Source organism: Ammospiza caudacuta, chromosome 6, assembly GCF_027887145.1.
Source record: "Ammospiza caudacuta isolate bAmmCau1 chromosome 6, bAmmCau1.pri, whole genome shotgun sequence".
Lineage (NCBI taxonomy): Eukaryota > Metazoa > Chordata > Aves > Passeriformes > Passerellidae > Ammospiza > Ammospiza caudacuta.
Genome location: NC_080598.1, coordinates 12,699,525 through 12,722,999, shown reverse-complemented (window position 1 = coordinate 12,722,999; position 23,475 = coordinate 12,699,525). Strand labels below are relative to the sequence as shown.

General features: G+C 53.9%; 1 protein-coding gene across 1 annotated transcript in view; it reads right to left on the bottom strand.

Moving 5' to 3' along the window:
- MYRF (myelin regulatory factor) overlaps positions 1–22,167 on the bottom strand; it is a 44,104-nt gene extending 21,937 nt beyond the window's left edge. The window contains exons 1-4 of the mRNA XM_058806786.1: positions 22,122–22,167; positions 4,681–4,768; positions 3,595–3,921; positions 997–1,058 (exon numbers count right to left, since the gene is read on the bottom strand). Coding sequence (XP_058662769.1) covers positions 997–1,058; positions 3,595–3,921; positions 4,681–4,768; positions 22,122–22,167 — 523 coding nt within the window. The remainder of the gene's footprint in view (positions 1–996; positions 1,059–3,594; positions 3,922–4,680; positions 4,769–22,121) is intronic.
- Between the last annotated feature and the right edge of the window lie 1,308 nt (positions 22,168–23,475).

Here is a 23,475-nt window from a genome sequence, read left to right as displayed (position 1 = left end):
AGGCATTCCCAAACTGAGGGAAAAATCATCTCCGGGAATGTGATCCCAGCTTTGTGCGTGCCCTCCGGAGCCTCCTCTCCTTCCCAACTGAGCTCCGAGCACTCCAAAGCTGCTCTCCCCATGGTGAGCAGCCCGGCCTCTTTGTTATATTTAAGGAAGGGCCAGGAGGAATTCCAGGGATTTTTTTTAGCAAGATAAACAGAACTCTTGACCTCTTCCATCAAAAAAAAAAAAAAAAAGAGGAGCAGGCGCTGTTCCCGGTGGGGACTGGGCTGGAGCCTGGGGAAGAGGAGGGTGCTCCTGCCAAGGGGGAAGGGAGAACAGGACAACCTTCCCTCCTTCCTTCCCAAGGAGTTTTTCCATGGTAGAACAGTGAAGGTCACCAAAGGGACCAAACAGCCTGGGTGGCTCTCCTGGGGGAAGCCAGGAGTACCCTGCAGACACCCTGGAGGGGTCCCAGCTCCCTGTGCCATTTCAGCGGGAGCGGGAGATCCTCGGGATCAGCTGGAGGGGAGGGAAAGGCTGGGAAGGAACTTACTGGAGAATGGCGGGTTCATGGCTGCCTCCCAGAGCCAGGTTCCATGTCAGGGACGCGCTCCCACTCCGTGTTCCCGAGGCAGAGGGCAGGACGAGGGGGACGGCGGGCTCCACATCCCACCCTGCCACGCTGTCCCCGCGCCCACGGATCCCCACCACGGATTCAGTGCCCGTGGATTCTGGATTCCCACCACGGATTCCGTGTCCGTGGACTCCCAGCTCTCCTTCTGTGCCGGTCCCTCTCCCCCTTTCCAGAGCCAGGAGCGGAACAATGGGCGAAAGCTGAGGGATATTTACTAACTGATAATCTCCCCACGTAGTGCAGCCGCCTGTTTTCTCCCGGCTGATAAAGATTGCAGAGCCAACCACTTTCACGGAATAAAAAGGGGGTGGATGCTGGATTTGGGGTTTGGATTAGGATTCTTTTTCCTCCCTCTTTTCCCTTTTTGAAGCACTTACCATTCACCTGCTGAGGGGAGTAGGCTTCCGATCCGGAATCCGGGGGAGAGTCCGGCAAAGTGCTGTGGAGCAATGAGAAAAGAGAAGGGGAAGTCATTTTAATCCAGCTTCCAGCACAACCAAGAGGTCTAGGTGGATTCAATCACCCTCCAGGATCTGGCAGGGGAATCCCAGGTGCACCTGCAGCAGATCCCAGACACCCTGAGTGTGTCCATCACTGTCACAGGTTCCACTGGAGCTCTGGAACAGGGATGTTCTGTTGAGCTGACAGTGACAATTCCAGGGAAAAGAAGCCAAACAAATTTATCTGCTTCCCAGGGAAAGGTGTGCTTCCCATGGAAATGTCAGTCAGTGATCAAGTGGAATGGACAGAGGTCCCTCCCCATCCCAGGAAGCTGTTCCAGGCCAGGTTGGAAAAGGTTTGGACCAGCCCGGGATAGTGGAAGATGCCCCTGCCCATGGCAAGTGCTGGGACTGAATGAGCTTTACAGTCCCTTCACATCCAAACAATTCCATGATTCTATGAAATGAGAAGCTCTAGGAAGCCCATGGAATGGATTTTGCCTGTACAAACCTAAGCACCACCACAGCTCCTGCTGTATTCCCCTGGATATATTCCAACATCACCAGGAGCAGGATTTGGCCCTGATTGTGAAATACAATCAAAAAAAAAAAAAAAGTGGGAGCTCCCAGCTGCCTTTTCCAGCACATCCATGGCTAGGGATGGCAGGATCAGGTCATGTGTGGTGGCACGGCAGGGACAGGGAGGGAGACCATGGCACATTCCCATTCTCCAGGGGAATTCTTTTCCATTCACCCATCCTACCCCATCAGCTTTATGGATGTGAAATAACCCCAGACAAATCCCAGTGCTTCCTGGATGAAAGCCAGAAGAAAAGCAAATGAATTTTGGGAAAGGGAGGAAAAGCACAGGACACATTGCTCCAACTCTGCTCCTGAAAGCACCCACAATTCCAGTTGGGAACCAGGATGCAGGATCTTCCAGGAGCAGAGAAGCTCAAGGCCCATTGATTGGATTCTCCACGGGAAGTTGCACACAGTAGGGGCTGAAGAGGGCTGAAGTAGGGTGATCCCAAAAAACCCCTTGCCATGCTTCCCTCATCCTCCACCTTCCCTTGGAGCACCTTTCCATCACTCCCTTCCCAGCCTTATTTCCAGGCTCCTTGCCATGTGGGATCTGAGTTCATACTGTATTTCCTATGGATTTATCCGGATTTATGCACCAGCAAGCCAAGTCTCCGCCAGTAACAAAAGGGAACAGCACAATTCAAGGAATCCAGGAGGCTGGAAAAGGTGGTCACTGCAGAATTCCCACTGGGAGGTAGTGTGGCTGTGCCCAGTCCAAGGGAAGGGTTTGTTGGTATCCATCACATTGTCCCTGAGCACAGGAGGGGATGTTTGGGCCAGGAAGTGAGCTCCATTATCCTTATATGTCCCTTGCAGGATATTCCATGATTCTCCACCGGGAAAAGCCTGGCACAAGAGGGCGAGAGTCATTCTGGGATGCCGAGGGAATGCTGCCATCAAAGCTGACTCAGTTCAGCTACATCCAAACTAGATCTCCACCTCTGACAGCAAGGTGTGATCCTTACTTATGACATCCTGCAGAATTCCAGACCCATCCAGAAGAAAAGGACATAACAAGGCATCTCTTCATGCTTTTGATTCCCCCTAAGCTCCAGGTATCCTTCTGGGATTGCTGCAAGGGAAAACCCCCTGGTCTGGGAATAAAAGAAAGGCAGATTTTTTTCTTTCAGCTTTCTGGGATATCTTTCCAAGTTCATTCAAAGGGTGAAAGTTGTTGACTGAGTGTTCCCAAATTTGGGAATCCCCACGTTGTGCTTGCTGGCAACACTAGAGGGCACAAGGCAGAGGGAGAAGAACCATCCTGGCCTCAGTCTCCTTTCATCCATAATCCATCCCATGGGAGAAGGCTGTCCAGAGCCATCACCACCTAAAGATCCAGGCTGGAGCACAGCACAGCACCGTGGGATGTTACTGATCCCTTCCTTCCGTCCCGGAGAGCAGGAACCACATCCTTTCTCCTCCTGGGAATAACTCTCCAGCTGGGTCCATCAGCAATCTCAGAACCTGCCCTTCCTCTTCCCCAGAGCTTGTTGAACAGGACACATCCTGATCCAGGACACAGCTCAGATCCATCTTCTCCTTCTCTGGAGCGGAGCATCTACATCATCAGGACATGAGAAGAACATCTCCCTGCCCAGTGTAGTGAATTATCCTCTGGGATAGTCATGGCAACATCCCAGAGGCTGACTTCCATCCCAGAGACTGAATTTTGTCTTGTTCCAGTTTATTCTGTGTCTCTTCCTCCTTAAAAACTGCTCCAATGTTCTCCCACCTGCAGATGTCCAGCAGAGGTATCCAATACTCTACAATGGCATGGGGGATGGTCCCAAAAAACCTTCTGGGAAGCTTCAGGAGCTCCACTCGCCCAAAACCAAGCACTTACCACAGAGCCACGCTGCCACAGCTCCGTGGCACCCTGCAGGTGCCACCAGCCTGAAGGATCCTCCATCCCAGCGCCCACCCTTATCCCGCCACCCCATTCCCACTCACCCAGGTGCGTAGGAGGCCTTGGGCTCTGACTTGATTGGAGGCACCACGCTGCTCAGGCAGTGGCCAGGCAGGAAGCCCTTGGGCACCACCATGCCGTTGTTGTTGTTGCAGTTGAGGTGCGCTCCGTAGGCGGCTCCGCAGGGAGAGGCCAGGAGGGGCCCATGGCGGATGGGGAGCTGGCTGCCGGCCGCAGGGAGGTGGAGGGCAGCGCTGGGAGAGGGATTGCTCACGCTGCCGATGGAGCTGCCAGGAGGAGCGGGGATGCCACTGGAGCTGGAGGGCTGGGGGTGCGTGTAGCTGGCAGGAGCAGGGATCTCAGGGAAGCAGCTGAGGGAGAAAACGGGACAACGTCAGGGCAACGAGACAGTGAGACTGATGGAAGAGTCCAAAATCCACCCAAAAAAGTTCTGAAGTGCCCAGGACATCAAGCTCAAGGAATGTGTAGCCAGCAGGATGTGCTCACTGTGCTCCAGCTTTGCAGACCAGCCATGCCAAAGATCCCCACCCTGCTCCCAGATTCCCTTGGTCTCCAGGTCTGCTCCGTCCTCCTTCCCAAAGTTGGGGTACACAGGGAGATCCTTCCCTTCTGCAAACTCATGTAGTCCTGGGGATTTAATCTGAGCTCCCAGTGCTCTGATTAAGGCACAATGTTTATGGTACCCTTGTGGGGGATAAAGGGATGGAAAAAAAAAAAGACCGGGAAAATCTGAAGGTAAGAAGCCAGGAAGAGACAGGAAAAAGAGCTGAGAATGATAGAGGAGCAAAGAGAAATCCAGGAAGACTCTGGGGAGGCAGAGGGGATTCCTAAATGATTCCTCACATTTCAGGGCTGGAAACTGCTCAACAGGTTTCCAGAGAAGCTGCGGCGGTCCCATCCCTGAAAGTGTTCCAGGCTGGGCAGGGCTTGGAGTAACCTGGAATAGTGGAAGGTGTCCTGTCCATGGTAGGGGTGGAACAGGATGGGCTTCAAGGTCCCCTCTGACCCAAAGGTTCCTTCCTACCCAAACCATTCCAGGCTTCTGTGATTTCTCCATGGGAAAATCACAAGGAACACTGTTCCTGCTGCAAAGCAAGGGAAGCACTTACATCTCTGGAGAGTCTTCCTTGCTGATGTACTCTTCCAGGATGCTGGTGTCGATGTTGGATGGTTCCAGAGCTCCATTAATGTCGTGGCCTGGAGGGGAGAGGAAGTGGAAGCATGAGCCAGGTGAAAGAGAGGAAAGGGCCTTGGAAACACCACCAGACCCTTACACAGTCAAGGAACTGATCTGAGAATCATGGAATAATGGAATGGGCTGGAAGGGACCTTAAAGATCATCTCATCCCACCCCCCCTGCCACGGGCAGGGATGACTCACTAGATCAGCAGATCCCTGGGGATTGCCAGCTGTCCATACCCACTGCATCCCAGTGTAAAGCCTCATCCCAGTGGATGGGGCATGTGGGACAAGCCAGGGCAGGGACACAGACACATGGTGGGAACCAGATCCTTTGGGATCCTTTCCAACTCAGGACATTGTATGATTCCCTTTGGACCCTTTGCAGAACACTGGAATTCTCCACCACAACCTGGATCAACCCCCGACCTTCCTCCCTCTCCTCTGCCCCATGGGCAGGCTGTGGATTTCCCTGTCCTTTCTCCAGAGGGCTCCTCCTGCCCTCCCTGCCCTGTTCCAGGGAAGCTGGGCAGGGTTTGTTGACAGAAAATCCTTCCTTTATCTGTCTCTCCCAAGTGGGAGTCTGGAGGCCGCCGGGGCCAGAGCCAGACCGTGGTGCCAAAGGCACGGCCAAGAAAGTGGAAGAGAAGATCCAACTCCCCCTGCTCTGATAAGGAACTCAGTGAAAGACCATCCTGAAAGACCCCACGTGAAAGCCCAGGAGAAGCCCCTGCCCGCCTGGACCCCCCAGCTTCTCGGGAAAGGTCACTTGCTGATCTGCAAGGGCCGGCCCGGGGGGCTCCAGCCCACCCCGGCCAATTGCAGCTCTCCCTCTGCAAATCCCTTTCATACCAAGACAGGCAAATCGGCAGAAATAAATCCAGCTAGGAATTCTGCCAAGTGGACAGGGTGTGTGTGGATACAGGGAGCTCTGCCTCACAAACCTTGGCTGGAGGGGGGGAAAATCCCGGGGGACCGTTTGTTTTTGGGACATCTCCGTGGCAGAGCCCAGGACCTGGGGACAGGGTGAGGGTGTTGCTGCACGTGAACAGAGGAGCAGGATGTGAACATCTGGAGCAGACATATGATGCTGCTTCCAGGTGAGCACTGAGGTGAGGAGAGGACGGAGCAGGCAGAGCCTCTGGGATCTCCATCATATCCCATATGGAGTTGCAGATCCCAAGGGAGCACAGGGTTTGCTTCTGTCCCTCCACTATGACAGCCACATCCTATCCTGAAGTTCCTGGGATGTGGTAGCTCCACCCTCGGAGTTATGGGAGCTCACTGATGGCCATCCATGTGTCCCTTGCTCATCCCTAAGGATCTCTGCCATAGCCCACCCCCAACACTTCACCACAAACACATCTCCCAAGGCACCTCTTCAAGCCCTCACTGTCATCCCATAAAATTCCTGAAACCTCCTGCCAGGGATGAGCACTCCAGGAGGGTGGGAACCCTCCCTGTGCTCCGTTCCCTCCCTCTTAGCAAAAAAAAAAACCCCAGGCTATAAATCACAGCATGCCTGTGGCAAACATCCACCCCAAAGGCCATGAGGAAACTTGACCTCATCCCAAGTTTCGGCACTGGGATCCATGATCAAAGCAGCAAAAAGAGCACTTGGCCAATTTTTGTGACTCAGCCTGTCCAAGAAAAGTCCAACCCCAGCAGGTTTCCCTCACACCTCCAAACTCCAGGAGCTCCTCCGTGGTGGAAGAGGAGCCCAGGAACCCTCCAGGATGAGAAGCCCTCTATAGACTGCAGGATGCTGTGCTTCCCGATTTTCTGAGGGTGCTGAGGCCCTGGAACAGGGTGCCCAGAGAAGCTGTGGCTGCCCCATCCCTGGAAGTGCTCCAGGCCAGGCTGGATGGGACCTGGAGCAACCTGGGACACTGACAGGTGTCCCTGCCCATGGCAAGATGGTACTGGATGAGCTTCACAGTCCTTCCAACTCAAACCATTCCAGGATTCCTTTGCTTCCTCAAAGTCACCTTGGGGAGGTGAGATAAGCCCGGTGACGTGAGAGGTGTGCCAGGGCTGGGGGGAGATGGGGCTGCCCACCAGAAATCAAGGACCTTCCTCTGCTCCAGGATAGTGGGATTTGCACAAATCCAGGGACATCAGGGCAGGGACAAGGAATGTCCCACCGCCCAGAGCTTCCATGCAGCCGGGCTCTGACCAAAGCCAGCTTAGGTGATTAATTAAAAGCTAATACTGCTCCATAGTCACGAGATCCCAAGGGGACAGGCATTCCCTCCCCCTCCCAAGTGGGGATTAGTGGGAAGCCACCGAGGAGGGGAGCTCAACACCCACATGGCTCTGCATGGGACAGGCTCCCACATCTCATCCCAGCAAAGAAAGATGGAGCAGCCCAGGAAAGCACTGAGCTCACCCATCCCAAACCTGCCAGGTCCCTACATCCCATCCTCCTCCCGTCCCTGGCATTGCCACCCTGCTCTCCCACCATGTCACCGCTCCACTTTCCAACCCTTCTCTGGGAAAAGAGCCATGGCAATCCCAAAAAAACCCAAGCTATGCCTGAAGAACAAGAAGTTAAAACCCTCAGCACCCTCCTTGTGAGCGGAGCCGGGCAGGCTGAGGCCCCCGGACGTGAGAGAATGTCAGGAATCCCAATGTTTGGACTGGTTTTCTCTGCCTTCCCCAAACCTCCAAACATGCTCCACATCCCAACAGAGGTGTTTCCCACCCCCCTGCCACCTCCTCCCTGCCCCAACTGGTTCATCCCTCCTGGTGGCACCTTCCCAGCTCCTTGTCCCAGTTTAGGGTGCTCCCAGAGATGGGCACAGGGTCCATGGGGCTTGGAAAGAGTTAACAGAGCCTGGCCTCTGTGAACTGTCATATTTACAGGTCTGAGGGATTTAACCCGGAATTTTCCTGGAGTGATAGGCTGAGAAGTTTATGGAATTTCTATTTATAACAGTCCCCCCCGCCCTCTTCAATTCCTACTCTGTTGCCTGTCTTCAAATCACCCCTAATCCTGCCTGGGTCACCTGGGGGTGGGAGGAAGGGAGAGAGCTGGAGAACTTCATCCCGGGATGCGCTAACACGAACCAGATGTGGGAAGCTGGAGATGACGACGAGGTCAGCACTCTGCAGGGGCTGGGGAACATCAGCCAGGGGTGGGGGGACACTGGGGAGGAGGAGGAGGAGGAGAAAGAGCAGGAGAAGAGGCTGTGCCAAGCCCAGAGCTTCCCAGTGCCATTGGCACCACGTACCAGAGAATTTTCAGGGAAAACTGAGGCGTGGAACAGCCTGGGAGGTGATAAAATACCCAAAATGGTGCATGGTGGAATAGGATCTGGAAACCCCAGGAGCTTCTGGTTCCATGTGGTCCCTCTCCTAATGGAGCATCTAGATAGGTGGGATAGATGGATAGATGGGCAGGACACAGAGCACGAAGCTCCAGCAGGAATGACCTGGGATGCCACAGCAGTGCCGGAGCCTGGCGAGGCGCAGAGCCCCGGCACACCCCGGGCTCATCACGCCTGTGTCCGTGCACCAGGGCTGGGTTGTGCAATCCTGGGGCCAGGCTGCAGCATCGGCACATTCCCGGGGCCCCGCGCCGCTCCTCACCCCCTTCTCCCTCCTGCCGTGTTTATCCTTCGGCCCGGGAGGATTGGCTGCTGGCCTGGCCCCGAGCACCAGGAATCCGCGCCGTGGCAAACAAACCAAACACCGCCTAAGCCCGGGCAGCCGCGCAGCCAGCGCTTGGCTTCGGAGCTTCTTCCCGTCCTGGACGGCTCTGCCACGCGGGGAGGAACTGCTCCAGCTGGGAAGAGCATCCCTCCCGCGCCTGCCACCTCAGCAAACCCAGAGACTTGGGACGCACACCTGGACTAAGCTGCTTCCATAAGGAACAGCAGGATGACGTCCCTATTGCCACACGTGCCCAACCCTGGGCTGCTTCCATCCCTTCTGGTGACCCTGGAGGAGCCCCTGGCTCCCCCTGGATCCCAGCCCAGCATTCCTGCTTAATTAATGCTCTTTATTACCTGACTGGGATGATAACCAGCCCCCAAAGGGGGCTCCTGTAACCGGAGCGGGACACGGAGCCAGTGCTCCCACAGCTCCCCAAAGACCACCCCAGAGCAAAGTCCTGGCTGTCCAAGGCATTTCCAGGGGATCCCAGGCCTTATCTCTGATCCACAGCCCCTCTTCATCCCATTACTGTCATCCTTGGCTTCCCCCAGGAACATCACCCTTGAACAGTTTCCTTTGGATTAGGATACCTTTGGGATGTATCCCTACACATCCCAACCCAGCCCATGTCCCTTCCCATCACAGAAGGTGGGACTGTCCCAGGCAATGCTGAGGATCATCAAGCCCCTGTGTCCCATACTGGGGACATTCCCCAGCCAGCCCATTCCCAAGGACAGTCCTGCCCTTCCAAAGCAAAGGGGCAGCTCCTGCATCCCTGCTCATACCAGACCAAAAAACACGAGGTCCAAATTCCAACTAATTCCACACCAAAAACACAGCCAAGGATGAGCTCTGGGATCTGTGGTATAAGATCCCAAGGAAAACACCAAACTGAGATAAGGATTTGGGGGTTTGTGAGAATTTGGTTGTGATGGAATTTAAATGAACTAATCAACAGAGCAATGGATATAGGCTGGGAACAAACACATCCCACCAAACCTTCTGCATGGAGAGGCCAGGATTGTTCCCAGTACCTGACTCCCTCCTTCCTGCGAGCTCTTGGTGAGCTCTCAGCCAATATCCCAAATTCAACCCCTCTGCATTCCTAGAGAAACTATCCCATGCCAGACAGAGCAGGGTGCAGGGAAAGCAGTGATCAGGGATAGGGATACAGGACAGTGGGATTTAGCCAAATCCTCAGGCTGAGGGAGAAAAGAGATTTACAGGAACGACTCAGGAGCAACAAGCTGGGTAACAGTGAGCCAGCTCCAGAGGCAAGAATAATTAACTGGCCTGGTGGGAAGTACAAGCAAATCCATGGCAAGGGGTTGGAACTGGATGATCTTTCAGGTACTTTCCAACCCAAACCATTCCAGGATTCCCTAAATACCCAGTGTCCAGAGACAGCAGCATCTCCCTGTTCCCTGGAAAGCTCTCTCTGCTCCTACATAACCCCACAACTCCTTAGCTTACATCCACAGATTAATATACTTGAAAAAAAAACACTTTTGTATGAGGTGGACATGGCCCTGGGAAACACCCCAGACTCAGGGATAAGGAGATAACACCCTCCATTCCCCACTCCCAAGAGGAGAACGTGCTGGTAAGAGACATCCCAAGGCACAGGAAGCGTGAGGAGCCAGAGGAAATGATCCTGCTCTGCCATGGCAGGCCATGGGCACGTTCCTTGGGAAACTGCAGGAAGAGGAGGCAGAAAGGACGATCATCCCTCCCAAACTTCCCTGAGCCCTCCTTCTGAGCACCTTCTCTCCTCCAACCCTCCTGGAATTTCCCCTCATCTCCCCTCACCAAAGCTGTCCTCCCTCCTGCATCCCTTTCTCGTGGCAGCTCCCCACCCTTGTCCTGGCCTTTGCCCCGCCCTTGCCAGCTGTGAACCTTGGCATGGATGGAGCCATTGTCCTGGGAGAACGGGGGCCGAGGAGGAGGAGGGGAAGGTGTGAGGAGGGACACAGAGGCGCGTTTGTCCCTGTCCCCGCGGCCGTCAATGCTGCGCTTGTCCATTCATGCTCTCCGAGGGCAGGAACAGCGGCTCCATTTGGGAGGCTCCAAGGTGCCTGCCCAGGGGGGCACATTGCCCTGTTTGTTTGGAGACAACGCCTTTATCTCCCTTCCCGGGATGAGGGTGTTGGAGCAGGGACAACAGGACCGCAGGAGGCCACTTCATCTGGCTGCGCGAGGCTGGGGCCTCATCCCTGGGGACAACAGGGATGGGGAAAAGCTCCTGAGGATCCTGCTGCTGAGGTGCCTCACCTGACCTTGTTTTATCCAGACTGCAGCTTTGGGGGACAGGAGGGACATCTTCCATAGGATAACATGATGTGGATGAGCTCCTGGACACTGCTGTGGTGGTGAAGGTTCATATCCATATCCCAAACCATTCCCTCAGAGAGAATTATTGCCAGAATGGATAAAAAATTAGTAATATAATTAGCAGCTACATACCAGTACCAAGAAGAGACTTGATCCACCTGCCCAGAGCTTTCCCATGTTGGCAATGACCAGGAGAGGGAACACTCAAGGAACCACAAGGAGTTGACAAAGTTGATGGCAGATCCTGAGCTGTGATCCTGCTGCTCTCCTAGTTCCAAGCAAAGAACCCAGGGATGCAGTCCCTGGACACTGACCTCGCTGCAGGGCAACACTGTGGCTCTGGAAAGGCTCTCAGGGAATCTGGAGAGCCAGGATGAGCCACAATCAGCCCAACTCTAAGACATCCACACCACACACAGAGGGAACTCGGGATAACTCAGGATTTGGAGAGGTGCTGCCTCTCCTGGAAACCCCTGCAGCACAAAACAATCCTCAGGGAGGGAGATTAAGAACAGAACAGCACCAGGATACAGGAGCAGAGGCAGCCAAGCATCGCCGGGAACACCATGTCCAGATCGAACACATCATTCCCTCCCTTCCAGCTGGGAGGCACCAAGGTCTGTCCAGGCTGGACAATCTCCAGAGGAGGCTGGGAGGAAAAAGCAGACCCATTTATCTAGATGGGACGTTTTCCAGGGCTTGGGAAGGGCCACCCCAAGATTTGTGCAACCACCACGGATCTTTCACAAGGAGGAGCGTTGGGTCACCAGGGTTTTCCTGCTGCTGACACAGCTGGGACGTTTGCTCTGGAATTGTCTCCCAAGAAAATCATCACAAGGGCTATCAAAACCCTTCCCCAGCCACATGGCACAAAGCTCCCAAGGAGGATCCCCCCTTTTTCCCAGGATCTAGCATGACCAATAGAAGTGAGACAGGTCCAGGGCTGTCATTTCTGTCTCCATGGTCCCATGGCAGGGGGTGGAATTGGGTGGTCTTTAAGGTCCCTTCCAAACCAAACCATTCCAGGATTCTACACAATTGAACTCACTACTGAAACCCCAAAATTCCCTAGGGATTACTACCATGCTGGCTATTCCCACACCCACTTTTCACAGGGAACCAAGGTTTCTTTTTTTTTTTTTAAAAAAACCCTTGTTTGCCTTTTCTGACCAACTCTGAGCCATCCTGGAACATATTTCCTACTCCAGGGATTTAGCAAACACTTCCCAGACAATACAGCCGAGATACCAAACGTGCTGCTTGGATCCCATCCATCCCGTGAGCACCCTGGGTGTTCCCAGGATCACTTCAAAGCGCTGGGCTGGCTGGAAAGCCCCAAACCCAGAGGGTTGGCATGATACCTGAGGATGTGCCATGGGGAGAAGAGGACCAGGAGGTCGCTTGGGAATGGGTGGGAATGAGTCGTGTCCAAATTAAATACCGGGCACAAGGATTTTCTTAGCAGAGACCCCCAGGAAGGGACCGGGGTCAAAAACATTCCAGAGGGACCTTCTTGGTCTCCACAACTCCCTGACAGGGAGCCAGGTGAGGGTCAGGCTCTGCTCCCAAGGAACGTGGGACAGGACAAAAGGAAATGGCTTCAAATGGCACCAGGGGAGGTTTAGGTTGGATATTAGGGAAAATTCCCTCGTGGAAAGGGTTGCAAAGCATCAGAACAGGCTCCAGTGGTGGAGTTCCCATCCCTGGAGGGATTTAAAATCTGTGTGGATGTGGCACTTGGGGACACAGGATAGTGGTGGCCTTGGTAGTGCACCACCAGGGGAATGGTTGGACTGGATGATCCCAGGAGGCTTTTCCAACCTAAATGACTCCATGATTCCATGATCTCTGCTCACATGGGGTGAAAGAAACTCCCAAGACTCCAGGCCTCTTGTTTCTGTTCAGTCGCCTCTGCAAGGGATTATATGGATACAAGAAAGGAAGAGGTGGCAAAGCCCTTTTCTCCTGGCAAAACAGGGATGGTGACCTCAATCTCATGGATACACTCTTTGTGGCAGTGGGGAAAAACCTCCAGAGATAATCCCTGCTGCAACACAACTGGCACTGAGGGAAAAACACCTTCGCAACATGAGAATGGGGAATGGTTCGACTCCGTGATCCTGCAGGGTTTTCCAACTTAAGCCTGACCGTTTACGGGTTGGAAATCCTGTAAAAATCCCTCTCAGTGATCATTCCTGACCTGTTTCATCCACAGCTGCCCACTGGATGTCCAGAGCCACACTACGTGTGCTTAAAAACCAGGAGGTAGGAAAGGTCCCTACCTTGACATTCCACAGCCCATCCTGCTGGACTGGGTTGAGTTTGTCCAGCTCCTCTTTCCGAGAACACCAGCACAACTTCCAGCACCCAAACTCCTCATCCCGGGCTGCGAAAGCTGTTCCCAGTCTGCAGGCCCTCACAGGGCTGTTCCCTGTATCCCTCTGGCTCCTCAACACCATGAGGTGAATTTTGGAATATTTATCACCCAGCATGTGTTGGGTTGGAAGGGACCTTAAGGATCATACAGTGCCACCTTTTCCATGGACAGCGACGCTTCCCACTCATCCAGGTTACTCCAAGCCCTGTCCAATCCAGGCTTGTCCTTCCCTACAGATCAACCTCTCCATTCCAATATCCCTTCCCAAAACCTGAATTAAAACAAGACAGAACAGAGGGGACGTGGACAGGTAGGATTTCCCCCTGCCCAGAACTCCTGGGATTTTGGGATAGATGGGATCTCATCTGGGAAAACCCCATGTCTGTTCAGGAGAGGGGCACTGACCGCATTATCAGCAAGCAGCCAACTGTAAAAAGGTTTGATGGCCCTTATAAAACTCCAATTTCCAACTTTTCCTTTACTTAAGCAGGTGTTTCATTCCCAATAAAGTCAAAGCATCCTTTTTAATGCTTCCACGAATCAATGTCCATAAACCCTGGCTAGTCATAACACAGGAGATAAGCCAAGATCCAGCAGGCTGATAAGATGTTTGCTTTCCTGTCTATGTGGATTTTGAGCAATTGGCATTCAGGATTAAAAGTCATAAATTATGCGGATGCCCCAACCTCTGGAAGTGTTCAAGGCCAGGTTGGACTGGGCTTGGAGCAACCTGGGATAGTGGAAAGTGTCCCTGCCCATGAAACAAGATGGGATTTAAGGTCCCTTCCAAATGAAACTATTCCAGGATTCTATAAATCAATGAATGAAACATCCAGTTCTTTGGATATCACACCTGAGTCTTCCAAAAATCCTGTTCCATGCGCACCCCACAATCTCTGCACTGTCTCCTTCCCTAAACTACTTGGGTAGGAAAACCAGAACAATTGCCACTCCATAGCAAAGTTTGGGTGATACCGAAGACTCCATGGAAAAAAAACCCAGGGAAAATCAAATCAACCCCAGCAAAAATCCCTTTAATGCCTGGCTTTTACACGCAGGCTGGATCCAAGCACTCTGAGGCTGCTTAAAACTCTATCCTTGGCTTTTCCAGCCAGTTCTCCTCGCCACCACCACAAAACCCAGGGAAATATACAAGTGTTCACACTTGGGAACATTTGTGGACAGGGAATTCCCCAAGAATTCCGTCCACTCCATTTGCAGCCAAGCCTGGCCACTCTTCCCACCTTTCCCTCTCTGTGTTTGGAGTAGAGGGAAAGCTCTAAAAGCAGCCAAAGTTCAGTGAGATAAGTGGTGGACCCTGAGTGTCATGTTACATTTTCCCTCGGGAAGGGAAGGAGGCTTTTCCTTCAAATGTGCCTTGAACACACCCCAGGTGCCACTGGAAGCCAGCCTGGAGTGTGGGATCCTGGGCTGGCCACATCATCCACCAAATCAGGGAGAAAATGCCATGGATGGGGGTGGAACTGGATGATCTTTAATGCCCCTTCCAACCCAAAGCATTCCATGATTACACGCCCCGCTGTGCAGGAAGAACGGGGAGAAGGAACGGTCTGTTGGATAAGCAAGGGCATGCCAAGCATGGCAGTCAGTTGGAATAAAAGGATATATCCATGAAAATAAAAGTGAGAGCCACTGGATAGCCAAGTGTGGTATCCAATCATAGAATCCTGGAGTAGTTTGGGTTGGATGGGACCTTAAAACTCACTCAAGTTCCATTCCCTGCCATGGGCAGGGACACCTTGCACTAGCCCAGGCTTCTCCAAGCCCTGTCCAACCTGGCCTTGGGCACTTCCAGGGATCAATCCACCCTCCACTTCTCAGAGTTCCCATGTACCCTCCACAGCAGCAGGACACCTCCCTGGCTCTCTGCCACTGTCTGTCCATCCCTAGTCCTGGTATCCCTCTGAAATGCCCCATGTTGATGGCTGTTCCTCCTGAATGACGCCGGAGCACGGGACGGGCACTCAGAACGCACCGGCTTGGCCCCAAAAGCCACGAGACTGTTCCTGTTTGTGTCTCCAGCCACAGCTGCTCCCTTGTCCTCTGGCACGGCACACGCTGGTTAATCATTCCTCAGGCACATTCAGTGTCCCGGGATTCTTATCGGAGAGTGCAAAGTCCAGTCAGCAACAGCACTGGGAAGAGGCAGGAGGGTTCCCCGGCAAGGGCGGCAAAGCTGTGCCAGAGCAACGCCATCCTCAGGCTGGGATACACCAGAGGGATCCAAGGCATGGGCTGGGAAGTGCCCACGGGTTCACCTGCACCTTCCCAGCACAGCTCCCAGCTCCAGATCATAGAGTCCTGGCATGGCTTGAGTTGGAAGCAACTGTAAGGATCATCCACTCTCTGCCATGGGCAGGGACACCTTCCAGTACCTCAGGCTGCTCCAAGCCCCATCCAACCTGGCCCTGGACACTTCCAGGGATGGGGCAGCCACAGCTTCCCTGGAAAACCTGTTCCACCACCCTCACCACCAGATCACTCCAGCCATTCCCACCAGGAGGAATCCACAAGGCCCTTATCCAGAAGAGGGAAAGCAGAGCAGGATCCCATCTCTCTTCCTTGAAATAACCATGCCCAGGAGCCATTTAATTCCCTCTTTCTGGCAGCTGGGATGACTTTGACTCTGGGATGACTCCTGACTGTCCTGGAAGGGCTCTCCCTGATAAGGGTGAGGAAGCAGAGGGAAACCTGTCCGTCTGTCATCCCACAGCTCCTCCTTGACCAGGATTCCTTTCCCATCTCCCTGCACGCAGCAGCCCTTCCACGCCCCATCCCACGCAGGGGCTCAGCCAGATCTCTGTGTCACCGTTTCCATGCTGGTCACACCTCCAGCATGACTCCTTCCAACCTGCCCCAAGTGCCACCTCTTCCTGAAGCTTCTCCCTGTCTGTGCCCGGGCATTGCTCCCAGGGCACCAGCCTATGGAAGGGGCATTACCCAGGACGCGGGCAAAGTTCCTCCTCATGGAGCCTCGTGCTGACATCACCTTTCCAAACGCCAGCCTGCCCTTTATCAGGCTTTACAGATCCACCCTCTCATGAACAGCTCTCTGGCCTTACTCCATCTGGATGTCTTACCCATTTCCCAGGATTAAGGAGTTTTGGAGGCCAGGAAAAAGGAGGTTTGGGGAAATGGGAGGGAGAAGCACCAGCAAAACCATCACAATACCATGCCAGCAGTGGCGGCGTTTGACACCAGCCTTCCCTGAGGAGTGGACGAGGACGAGTCCTTTGGCTGAAGAGACTCCAGGAATCTCCTATTGGGATGGAAGTGGCAGCTGTCCCCCAGTGTCCAGGAATGCCAGCTGAGTTGGTGATGAGCTCAAGGGAATGTTTTTGTCTCTTCCCTGCTCTGCTCAGGCCCTGGGATGAGCAGCATCCTCATGCCAACCTGCTCCTGTTGAGGGCTGACCAAGCAGGGCAGGCAGGGAAGCTTCAAACAGACGGGAGAGAGAGGAGAACCAGGGAACAATCCCACTGGGAAGAGAGATGGAGAGGCAGAGGGGAGAGCAAGGCAAACCACGGAAGGGCTGGGGGGTCCGTGCCGTTACCTGCTCGGATCCAGCGCATCCTGAGCATGCTGAGAGCCGACGTCAAGCTCCCGCCGTATCCCTGCTCTCTCTCTGTGTCATTATTCCCTGAGCTCAGCTCCTCCAGCTCCTGGGGCTGCTGCTGCCTGCTGGTTTTTCTATTCCCTCCGGGAAGAGTGGGAGGGCCGGGGAGGCAGCCGGGCGGCCGCTGCTCCGCGCTGGGATTTGGGACGGCCAGGGGATTACCCGCAGGGACGGTCATGTGTTAGTGCTGTACCAGCTGCCCCGCGCCCACTCCGGCACGGGCTGGCTCCCGGCTCCCAAAGAACTCCGGGCAAAGCCTCTTACCTTCCCCAGCGCCAGCCAGGCCCCGCAGTGACTGTCACCTCATCCCCCAGCGCTCCTCCCGCAGCCAGGAGCTCCCCCCGGGCTGGGATCACGCTGGGCTTTTCCAAGGTGTTCTCCCCCTGCCACAGCAGCTCCGTGTGGGAAAAGCTCTCTCCAGCATCAAGCCTCGGGGATGGATTTGGGGGCAGGCAGAGGGTGACAAGCAGGAAGCCCCAAAAGAGACGTTTTTTTAAGGCATTCCATGAAAAGGGATGTTCTGATCCGTGTAGTTGCATTTCTATGTCAAGCCCAGGAAACCAAAACACAGGACACCAGGACAGATCCCCCGGTTCCACTGTCCTCCTGCCCTTTCTGCTCCCAGTTTTCAGCCTCAAAGCATCCCAAAGCAACAGGAAGACTTGGAAGCAGTCCCTGGATTCTCATGGATGTGCTGGTTTACACCAGCAGGAGTCTGATCAGCAAATTCCTTCTCCACTCATTCCCACCACCACCAAATCCCCCTTATGGCCCAACATGGGCGGACAAGGGGCAATCCCAGCTGTCCTGGGATCACTTCACTGCCTCAGCTCCAGTATTTTATATTCCTTTATCCAAGGAAAACAGGGAAATGTTCCAGACCGTTTTCTGCAGGGCGACGCTTCCTCCTCACAGGCACCAAGTGCTCCACAATCAAAATCACCAGGAGTGTCACCAACACCAGAAACATGGGAACAGGTTGTCCAGAGAAGTTGTGAATGACAGAGGGAGGGTTTAGATGGGATATTGGGAAGAAATTCTCCCCTGGGAGGATGGTGAGGCCCTGGAATGGATTTCCCAGGGAAGCTGTGGCTGCCCTACCCTTGGAATGTACAAGACCAGGCTGGCCGGGACTTGGAGCAACCTGGAATAGTGGAAGGTGTCCCTGCCCATGTGGGACTGGATGATCCTTAAGGTTCCTTCCCACCCAAACCATTACAGAATTCCATGATCACACATATCCAAACATTCCCACAGGCAAAACCATCCACTCCTGGTCACTCTGAGCTCAGAGATTCCTGTGCACACACAGCCCAGCAACCCCTGCACGGACACACGGCTGCTCCACAGACAACATTCCCACTGTTCCAGCCACTTGTGCTCCATGAATACCCATGGAGCTGCTGGATAACCTTCATGGAAACCTTCCCCTTCTGCAGAACCAGCTCTTGTCTTTCCCAGCTCTACCTTGACCCCAAACCTGCTCAACCTCCAGTGCTTGCTCTCCTTTCTCTGTTCCTTTCCCGAATTCCTGCTTCCCAGCCCCCGCCGGCCCCGCTGCTCCGAACATCCTTCCCGCTGTACATTCTTCCCTGAGCCCTTATCTCATAAATTAGCCGGGAGAGGGATCCCAAATAGCTGAGCCGTGTCGTAAGCGTTTCCCTGAGGCAGGGGCGGGCGGGAGCAATGGAAAGGTTGGGAGCAGGATGCCAGCCAAGGGTCAGACGCTGTCAACTCCCTCCTTCTCCTTTGAATCCAAACACAAACGCTCCAGGAACACTCCCAAACCCATGGAAATCTCCTTTCCCTCCCCTGCCAGAACCCCCCAGCATCCCACGCTTGCTGCTCCAGGATTTTTGCCTGCAGGATGGTCCTGGGCACCTCCAAACACATGGATCAGCTGTGCTAACACAGACCACGGAGTTTGGGAAGATTCCTGAGTGGGAAGAGATGATCCATGAGGATCATCCAAGTCCAACTCCCGGCCCTGCATAGGACAACCTCAAAAATTCCACCATGTGCCTGAGGACAACAACAATCTTCCCAACACAGAAGAAGCCCACCTTGAGGACACCCAATATGGAAAGTCAGGACTGCATTCCCAGCACCTTCATCCCAGGAAAGCCTGAAGTTATTCCCAATGCATCCTTTCCCTCAGGAACTTTTCCCTAGTCCATCCCAAATACCAGAGCAAAGCCTGGGATCCTTTCCATCACTTTTCTGCTTCTCCATCCTCACACGCCTCAGATCTCACCCTCAAACAGCAGACAGCCACATTTCAGGGAAATAAGGATATCTGGGAAAACAAGGATACCTAGGGAAACACGGATATCCATGGAAGTAAATATATCCAGGAAAACAAGGATATCTAGGGACACAAGGATACCCAGGAAAACAAAGACATCCATGGAAATAAATATATCCAGGAAAACAAGGATGCCTAGGAAACAAAAGTACACAAGGAAATAAGGATATCCAGGAAAACAAGGATATCCAGGAAAACAAAGGATACCCAAGAAAACAAAGGACACCCAGGAAATAAGGGAATCCTGCCCAAGCAAACACCAAGGAAAACTTAGGAAAATCCAGGTCCATCTCTCACAGCCGAGAAAACCAGAGGCATCATCCAAACCTGAGATTTTGGGAATATTTGCTTTCCAAAACAAGCCTGGCTCTGCAGATGGGACCAGCTAAATTCCAGGATTTGGAATGACCACAGGCACCAGTTCTTCCCCAGCTCCACCAGCACAGCCCCCACTCCCAAACATCTCCATGAGGAGCCCGGTTAATCCTTGTCTGACACTGGGAAATACCAAGGGCTCAGGGATTCTGCCTGAATTTTCTGGGATTGCTTACAGCAGGCTCAGATCCTGGGAAAATCAGAGTCAAGCAAAGGAATGAGAATTCCCAAGTTATTCCAGGTTTCTCAGCCTGCAGGAAGAAATCTCCTCAGGGGTGAGATGACCCATAAGAAGAAGAAAATATTTCACTTCAAGCAAAAAATGGGTTGGAAAATGATTTCCTGATGATGGGAATTCAGTGATAAATTTTAAAGGAGTGATGGGATAATTAATTTATTCCTGTAAATTATTAAATTCTAACAGATCTATTGTTTACCACATCCAAAAACCATTAATTCCTGAGGAGGGCCAGATTCCAGAGTAAATCCAACTCCATGCCATGATTTAAGGCCCTGACCTTCACTCCCAAAAAACTAGAGGATCACTCTGGCCTCAGAATTCCTCAGAGCACAACAATTAAACCTGGCACAAGAGGCAAAAACTGAGCAGCAATTCCTTCTCCCCCTCCAGCTCCATGTCGGAACAGACGCTCTGGAATAACAGCGGGAAAGGGATCGAGCTGCCCAAACAAAGTTGTGCTCCATGTAATATTTGGCTCAGAAAGGTTTTAAGAAGGATTTTATAGCTGAGGGTAAGAAATATCCTTCAGGCACAGTTCCCTTGATCCTGGATTCTTACAGGGACAGGATGGTTTTGATTCAAGAGAAAAAGAAAGAAGGAGAAGGAGATTAAAAAAGGGAAGGAGGAGGAAAAGGGGAGAAAGTAGGAGGAAAAAGGGGGAGAAAAGGAAGAAAAAAGAAAGGAGGAAAATAGAGAGGAAGAATCCCAGGATGGCTGAGGTTATCAGGGATCTCTTGGAGTCATCTTGCTTGAGCAGGATCGCCCCCAGCATCCAGAAAGAACAAGAAAACAGTAAAAGAAAGAAATCTCTGTGTTGTAATAAAGATGCTCTGGGGAAAGGGGGAAATTCCATGTCTCCAGCTGAAGAGACAGAGAGCTGGTCCATAAATAACATTGGGATGCTGAGCCAGAGCTCTGCAGGATTCCCGGGAGCGGCTCAGCAGCCCCAGGATGGGAAGCGGGAGAGGAGGATTTAGGAGTTTGGCCCAAGTGAAATCCTAAAACCAAAGGAAGCCCCAGAAGGCTGCAGGGAACGTGGGCTGGGAGTGGCCGATAAGAGCCCTCGTGGTGAGGCTTCCCATCCTTGCTAATCCTGGGGCTCCTGGGAATCTGGGATCATGGCTGGAACTAACAGGGGGTGCTTCTTCCTTTGCAGAAGAGATGCCTTACTGAGAGATCACGTGGGTGCCAGGAGAGGGGGAAGCGAGGAGGAAGCAGCTTGAGCTTCCACTCACTCCCAAGAGCATCTTCTGCTCCCACTTCCCAGGATAAATCCTTCTGCCAACCTAAGAATCCACAGGGACACCACTGTCCTGCCCCAGATGCCTCTGGGGGCTCACTGCAGAACAACACTGCTCCAAAGGGGATCCCAGCTCCAGAGCTGACCCATGGATCGGGATACACCCCAGGACCTGCTGGGGCAATGGAGCCTCGCCAGGATGGGCACATTATTCCCTTCATGTGCCAGGGGCTCATCCCAAAGGACACAGCCTGTGGCAGCCAAACCTGGGCCTGGCAAGCGACCCACTGGAAAACAAGGGAGGGAAACAAAGCTACGAGGGGGAAAGAGAAGGAACCAGCCAGTCCACAAGGAAGAGCGGAGCGTGCCAACAAGGCCAGAGCAGGGAAGGGAACACGGAGCCGAGGCAGGAACAACAATGGGATCAGGGTCCCAACACATCCCAGTTCAGCCATGAGCAACCACATTTCATCCAACAGAGGCCAAGTTCTCTTCCCAGCCACCTTTCCACCCTGGTGGGAACGAGAGTGATCCACAGCCATGCGGTGGCCACAAGGATCCGGAAAAGGTCTGGGATCCATAGGCCAGAGCCACTGCCATGAGCCTGCTCCAAGGATGGTGAGGGACATTCCAAGGTCCTTGCTGGGCTGGCAGTGGCATGGCACAACACAATTCCCAGGAAATCCAGCTTGGCACCCACAGTGTGCACTGGAGGATGCACAGCTGCCCCTGGATAGGGATCTGTGCCATTCCAGAGTTGGCTAGGATGGTGTGGAGCCAGGCTGGGAGAGCTGGGATTGTTTAGCCTGGGGAAGGGAAAGCTCCAGGGAGACCTTGGAACACCTTCCAGTGCCTAAAGGGACTTCAGGAGAGCTGCAGAGGGACTTTGACAGAGGACCTGGAGTGACAGGACAAGGGGGAATGGCTTCCCACTGCCAGAGAACAGGGTTAGACGGGATGTTGGGAAGGAATTCCTCCCTGTGAGGGTGCCGGGGCCCCGGGACGGGTTTCCCAGGGAAGCCGTGGCTGCCCCATCCCTGGTAGTGCCCAAGGCCAGGCTGGCCGAGGCTGGGAGCACCCTGGGCTAAGGGAGGTGTCCGTGCCCAGGGCAGGGGGTGGCACTGGATGAGCCTGAGGCTCCCTTCCCTCCCAGCCCATTCCAAGGCTGATCTCGGGCCGGCGCTGTGGGACGGCGCTGCCCCCGTTACCTTCAAAGAAGCGCTGCAGAGCCTCCGTCTCGTCCACCACCTCCATGGCTGGGCCATGCACGGGCCGGCCCCGGCTCAGTCCCTGCGGCTGCAGGGGGGCATCGCCCCGGCCCGGGCGGCCCCGCCGCGACCCCCGAGCCCCGTCCGGGCCCCGCTCTCAGCGCCGGGCTCCCGCTGCCCAGCGCGGCCGCCCGATGCCCATCGGCGTCCGCCGAGCGCTGCCCCGGACTCCTCGGGCTGCCGCGGCCGCTCCTCCCTCCTTGCCCGCTTCCCTCCCTCCCTCCCTCTCTCCCCCTGTGCCGGCCCTTCCCCGCCCGCTGCTCCTCCTCCGCCCCGCGCCGCGATCGGGGCACCCCCGCCGAGAGGCTCCGGCGACGCCGCCGAGTCGCGAGGTTGCCGAAAGTCACCTAAAAACGCTCGCCAGGCACCGGGAGGGACCTGCGGACTGAAAAATCTGCTCCGAATGCGCTAAAAAGCGGCCACGAGCCGCCAAGAAACAGCCGCAAGTCACTTGCCACTAAAGCCCCAAAAGCAGCCATCAAAAACCAGCAACTAAAGCCTCCAAAACCGGCTACTAAAGCCCCCTAAAACCAGCCACTAAAGCCCCCCAAAAACTGGCCACTGAAGCCCCAAAAACCAGCCACTAAAGTCCCCCAAACCTAGCTACTAAAGCCATCAAAAACCAGCCACCAAAGCCCCCCCAAACCGGCTACTAAAGTCCCCAAACCTGGCTACTACAGCCCCAAAAAACGGCTACTAAAGCCCCCAATAACTGGCCACTAAAGCCCCAAAACCGGCTACCAAAGCCCCAAAAGCCAGCCACTAAAGCCCACAAAAAACAGTCGCTAAAGCCCCCCAAAACTAGCCATTAAGGTCCCCCAAAACCAGCCAGTAAGGCCCCAAAACCCAGCTACTAAAGCCCAAAAAACTGGCCACTGAAGTCCCCAAAAAACAGCCCCTAAAGCCCCCAAAAACAGCCACTGAAGCCCCCCATAAATGGCTACTAAAGCATCAAAACTCTGCGCAGAAAGCACCAAGGAAAGGAGTCAAAAATCACCAGAAAACAAAACAAAAAAGCAGGCACAAACTACGAAAATCTGTCCAGCAAAGAGAAAAAAAAAAAAAAAAAAAAAAGCCACAAAGCACTAAAATTTGCCCACAAGGCACCAAAAGCTCTCACAAAGCAGTAAAATTTGTCCACAAGGCACCAAAATCCCTCACAAAGCCCCCCAAAACTAGCCATTAAGGTCCCCCAAAACCCAAAACTCCCCATTACAAAACACCAAAATTTGTCCACAAGGCACCAAAATCCCTCTCAAAACACCAAAATCTTCCACAATGCAAAGCCACAAGG